This window comes from Hyperolius riggenbachi, chromosome 2, assembly GCF_040937935.1.
Source record: "Hyperolius riggenbachi isolate aHypRig1 chromosome 2, aHypRig1.pri, whole genome shotgun sequence".
NCBI classification, from domain to species: Eukaryota; Metazoa; Chordata; class Amphibia; order Anura; family Hyperoliidae; genus Hyperolius; species Hyperolius riggenbachi.
The window spans coordinates 526,803,660-526,809,717 of NC_090647.1; the positions used below are offsets into that span (position 1 = coordinate 526,803,660).

At 42.7% G+C, this 6,058-nt stretch overlaps 1 protein-coding gene across 1 annotated transcript; it reads right to left on the bottom strand.

Moving 5' to 3' along the window:
* Positions 1–523: 523 nt before the first annotated feature.
* LOC137545272 (claudin-8-like) lies at positions 524–1,261 on the bottom strand. The gene has a single exon (XM_068266388.1). The coding sequence runs from the start codon at positions 1,259–1,261 to the stop codon at positions 524–526; it is 738 nt and encodes a 245-aa protein (XP_068122489.1).
* Between the last annotated feature and the right edge of the window lie 4,797 nt (positions 1,262–6,058).

The following is a 6,058-nucleotide window of genomic DNA, read 5'->3' on the forward strand; positions in this document are numbered from 1 at the left end:
CCTCAGGCGGAACACCTGAACTCAACCTCGAGCCCCCCATGGCCGGTTTAGCCAGCCCCTAGACAGTATTATTTTACACAGCCGCCCTCACTGACCCCTTACCCCAAGCTACTAAAGTCCATGACTGTATCCCTTGTTCGGAGTGTATGATTCCTAGGCTTACACCATGTGTGTCATGTTTTACTTTCATGTAGTCTGTGCTATGTCTGTATATGTTTGACTGCCATGCCATGTGTACCAAAAACAATTCCAGGTACGTCATTCGGCGGACTTGGCGAATAAAGCTGATTCTGATTCTACACAAATTCTCATTTTGACTATCTGCCATACTTAAGTCCTATTAGAAAAAAAATGGATTTTAATTGTTAAGCTGGCATGTTAATAATGTGTAATGAGAAGGATATCTCAGCATTCTATATTACAGTAGAAAAAAATACACTCTAATTCAAAGAAGGTGCCATTGGTAAAAACTAAAGGTTATCCAACTTTACAAGCTACATATATGTATTAGCAACAGAATGATCTAAAATACTAAGTCTTCATTATTCCTACGGTTGGACTGAAACATCCTGAGATCTCTTGCGAGAGGTCTCTCCTCTGGACAAGAACGGGGTACTGGTATGGGCTCACACTCCACTGATGATGAAGCACCTCCCTGGATTGTGCACTTAGAAGGGTGATACCAGCAAAATATGGAGCCTGCAATGAACAAGAGCAGGGCTGTTGGCCACCCAAGCATGACGGCTTCTCCGATTTCCTGCTGCTGGACATTTTTACAAGTGGAAAAGCAAACATTTCTCCAGATATTGATAGCTACGATTGTCACCGGCGCCAGGATGAGAAGTCCAGTTAGGATGTAGGTAATGCCAGAAAGGAGTATCAAGCAATTGCGGTTTTCTGCGTTGCTCTTGTTGTTTGCAAAGCACTTATTAAACAACAGGCCAAAAATACCAAGGAAAACCCCACCGACTACAGCCAGCACTGCAAAAGTCATGAGGATCTTGGCAGCCTTGAGATCTGGAGTCAGAGACAAGGAGGTAGAGTAGGGGTTGCAAGACATTGGGGCATGACTTTGCTTCACACAGGTCACCCATAGTCCATCCATCCGGCTTATCCACTGTCCATCAATACGCTTGCCGTAGGATGTTCCCTCTGCTATAGCAGATACTCTCCATTGGGGCATCAGACAAACGGCAAAGGTGAGGAACATGCCCGTTACACCAAGTATCATCCCAATGGACTGGACTACGCAAGGAACCATGATTATGGCAATCTCAGTTCTTTCTTAGTAGGAGTTGATGGAAACCGAGCAGTTCTTGCCACACGTTCCTTCTTTGAAGGTTCAGTGTCTTCTTACTGTCTTCTTATTTGTGAAGTTTCTCTGGTCCTTGAGCTTGCAGTATCTTCTTTTTGACTCCTTCTCCCAGTGATGAAGAGCTTGTTCTCAGCTGAAGCTAATTGTGGAAAGCTGTGTGCAGTGCTGGTCAATTTATTATTGCTCTGGCACGTGGAACGTGTTCGATTATATATTGTGTTACATGTGACGTCCAAACACGTCCTGGATCCAACTCAACACTTTAACACCTAAAGCTATAAAAATCTGCTGAGCTGAAGCCAGCCGTTTATGGCACAAACTGAGAGAGGTGACTAATAAGTTCAGTATGCATTGTATACACTAAGTAAATTATGAGGAACGTTGCACTCTTCATTGGAAAACGTGAATATCTAGCAATTGAAGTCAACAACAAGTTGGCAGTTTTTTTAGAGTTTTTTTTTTTTTGGGTAAAGGCATTAAACTTTTTCAATATTTTTGCAGAAGTTCATTGTAAAAGTTCCATTGTTTGCTAGCATGCATATCTACTGATCGCGAATGTGAAAGTCATTGTCTTTCGCTTGTAACTCACAATGCCTGCCGGGGAACAATAGCATTCCAACCCAGATTTTCTTTCCCCGCCTGAGGTTCTAGCGCAATCATAATCAGGTTTCTAATGTGGCGGATGATCATAAAAGGACACCATGTTACATAATGATAAACAAAAGCTTGTATAGATGTTCTGGTGCAAGGACATAACAGTAGGGAGAGTAGCTCCTGCAACAGTGGGGGGATCCAGAGCTATGGGGAGGTCTTGACTACTTACTCTCTCTTCTGATACAGGGAGCCATCCTCCAGATCAGGTGCTGATTATGGGTTGAGAGATCATGATAACCAAACTTGTTTTATCAAGGGTACTAAAAAGTTGTATGTGGCCCCAAGCAACACATAATTTGTGCCCCCCTTCCCCTGTCTGAGATCCCTTCTCTCATGATAATAGGTCGCCGAAGGTGCCCCCCCCCCCCTCCTCCCCACCCAAATAGGTAGCTTTCTTGTATAAGTAAGTATCTGAAGTGTCCCCCCAGTATAGGTATTCACCCCTAGTATACTGTATGTAGCCAAGGTCCCCTCCCAGTATAGGTTGCCAAGGTGCCCCCCCATGGGTAGCCATGCCAGTATTGGTAACCAAGGTGTACCCCCAATATAGGTAGCCGCCACTAATATAGGTAGCCAAAGGTGCCTCCCAGTATAGGTAGCAGCCCCCAGTATAGGTTTCCACCCCCAGTATAGATAGCGATATGTGTTCCCCCAGTATAGGTAGCCACTCTATAATATACAATATGTATACCTAAATTCAATGTGTCTTGTATGATATACAGCAATGTGCAAACGTCTTAGGCAGTTGTGAAAACATGCAGTAAACAAAGACTGCTTTCAGAAATGTATTGTTATCAATTTACAGAATGCAAAGTGAGCGATCACTGTGATAAAATCTAAATCAAATCAATATTTGGTGTTACTAACACCTTTTTTCTTCAAACCAGCATCAACTTTTACAGGTACACTTGCACAGCACAGTCAGGGATTTTGTAGGATTATACTCAGGTGTATGACAAACCAATTATACCAAACAGGTGCTAATGATCATCAATGCCACACATAGGTTGAAACACAGTCATTAACTGAAACAGAAACAGTTGTATAGGAGGCTTAAAACTGGGTAAGGAAAAGCCAAATTCTGCTACCAAGGTGAGGCTGTGCAAGGTCTCCCAGACAAAGATTTCAAAGCAGACTGGGGTTTCAAGATGTGCTGTTCAAGTTCTTTTGAACCTGCAGCAAGTCTTCACTGTAAGAGTAACACCTGATTACTGCTGCTTGGACAGAAAGTGGATTTCCTCAGCTTTTCAAGCTCCCAGTCCGACACTGTCCATCCACTGTCCGGAGATGTCTGGCCAGAAGTGGTCTTCATAGAAGAGTTGCAGCTAAAAAGCCATACCTCCAATGTGGGTACAAGGCCAATCAATTCAATTATGCATGAAAACATAGGAACTGGGGTGCAGAAAGATGGCAGGAGGTGCTCTGGACTGATGAGTCAAAATGTAAAATATATGGCAGTAGCAGGAGGTAGTTTGTGCATCGAAGGGCTGGCGAGTGGTACAATAATGAGAGTTTGCAGGCAACAGTGAAGCAGGGTGGAAGGTTCCTTGGACGTTTGGGGCTGCATTTCTGCATATGGAGTTGGAGATTTGGTCAGGATTAATGGTGTTCTCAATGCTTAGAAATACAGGCAGATACTTATCCATCATTCAAGACCAGAGATGGCCCGAACCGTTCGCGGGCGAACCTCTAGCTGCAATGAGAGCAGCCCTCTCCCCCCTGTACTACTTCTGGGCTGGGTCGCTATGACCCGGAGTAGTACGCCTGCGCTGGCCCGGCGGTGCGCGTGTTTGATCGCGCGCCTGTTGCCGGGCACTCTCTGCGCACGAGCGTGACATCACTCATGACGTCACGCACATGCGCAGAAAGTGTCCGCCAACAGGCGCGCGATCTAGGACGCGCGCCGCTGGGCCAGCACAGGCGTACTACTCCGGGTCATAGCGACCTGGAAGTAGTACAGGGGGAGATGTTCGCCTGCGAACGGTTTGGGGACCGTTCGCGGACATCTCTATTCAAGACCATCAGGGAGGTGTATGATTGGCCCCAAAATCATTCTGCAGCAGAATAACAACCCCAAACATACAGCCAAAGTCATTAAGAACTATCTTCAGCTTACTGAAGAAGTCCTGGAAGTGATGGTATGGCCCCGCAGAGACCTGATCTCAACATCATCGAGTGTGTCTGGGATTGCACGAAGAGACAGAAGGATGTGAGGAAGCCTACATCCAGAGATCTGTGGTTAATTCTCCAAGACGTTTGTACCCACTAACCACCTACCAGCCGAGTGCCTTCAAAAACTGTGTGCAAGTGTACCTAGAAGAATTGATGCTGTTTTGAAAGCAAAGAGTGGTCACACCAATTATTGATTTGATTTAGATTTCTATTTTGTTCATTCATTACCTTTTAATGATGGTTGGAAAAGAAATGATTAAAACTTCCATTTTTGAAAGCATTCTTTGTTTACAGCATTTTTTCACACCTGCCTAAAACTTTTGCACACTACTGTATTTAGCAAGCATAACTTGGCCAGGGGCTGAAGGGGAATAGTCCAGGTTAGAGCGTATACATGTCTGAAAAAGTGAGTTTTACTTAAAGATTTCAAAGGTTGGAGAGTGACAGATGTGTTTTGGAAGGGGAATCCAGAGGAGAGGTGAGGCTCCTGAGAAATCTTGTATATGTAAATGAGAGGGGGTTATTCTAAGAGGACAGAAGACGTTCATTATGCAACCTGTAGCCAGCTTTGCCAAAGCTGGTGAAACTTTGCAGTGTGGCGCTAGCAGACAAGAAAACATTGCATTACATGACCCTCCCTTATGTGTATAATAGCTTCATTGGATTGGAATTAAAGCAGACTTTAAATTATGGTATGTTTCTTGGAAGTAAAAGCCGTCATCACTTGACTGCTACAGAGACTGGGTTTCCTCTCTGGTGTAATTAGAATTGAGACTGGGTGGAGCTGTCTGCAACATCTGCCAACACATATTCTCCAGAATACATTTTGCTAATAATTTGTAGGCATAAGTACATGAGCAGGGACCAGTGGTGCTCAAATACCCCTTTTAAAAATTCGAATTTGGTCGAATTCGAATAGTAAATTATTCGAGGTCAGTCGAATATTCGAGTCGAATATTTTTTACTATTCGATTCGACCTCGGACTTCGAGCTCACTATTCGAGTCGGTATTCGAGCTCACTATTCGAGCTGACTATTCGAATTGGCCCTAAATAGCTTCCAACACTTGTTTTGAGGGTGAATGATGCAAGAAACATCTTTTTTTCCAAGTAACAACAGCAAGTGATTATGTGGGGATGTTCCTTTAAAAAAAAATGTGGAAAGAGAAGTTGTGTCCTTAATTTGGTTCAGTAGTGTAGTGTTACTGTATATACTTGTTCTTCTTCTTCTTTATCTTTCTTAATCTTCTTCTAGATCTTCTTCTTCTTCTTCTTCTTCTTCTTCATCATCTTCTTCTTCTTCTTCATCTTCATCTTCTTCATCTTCTTCTTCATCTTCTTCTTCTTCTTCTTCATCTTCTTCTTCTTCTTCATCTTCTTCATCTTCTTCATCTTCATCTTCTTCATCTTCATCTTCTTCATCTTCATCTTCTTCTTCATCTTCTTCATCTTCTTCATCTTCTTCATCTTCTTCTTCTTCTTCTTCATCTTCTTCTTCTTCTTCTTCATCTTCTTCATCTTCTTCTTCTTCTTCTTCATCTTCTTCATCATCTTCTTCTTCTTCTTCATCTTCATCTTCTTCATCTTCTTCTTCATCTTCTTCATCTTCTTCTTCATCTTCTTCTTCTTCATCTTCTTCTTCTTCATCTTCTTCTTCTTCTTCTTCATCTTCTTCATCATCTTCTTCTTCTTCTTCATCTTCATCTTCTTCATCTTCTTCTTCATCTTCTTCTTCTTCATCTTCTTCTTCTTCTTCATCTTCATCTTCTTCATCTTCATCTTCTTCTTCTTCATCTTCTTCTTCATCTTCTTCTTCATCTTCTCCTTCTCCTTCTTTTTCAATATCGTCTTCTTCTTCTTCTTCACGTATTTCTCTTTTCAAATTTTTTTTTAAAGAAATGCAGCTATTTTTGAGCGT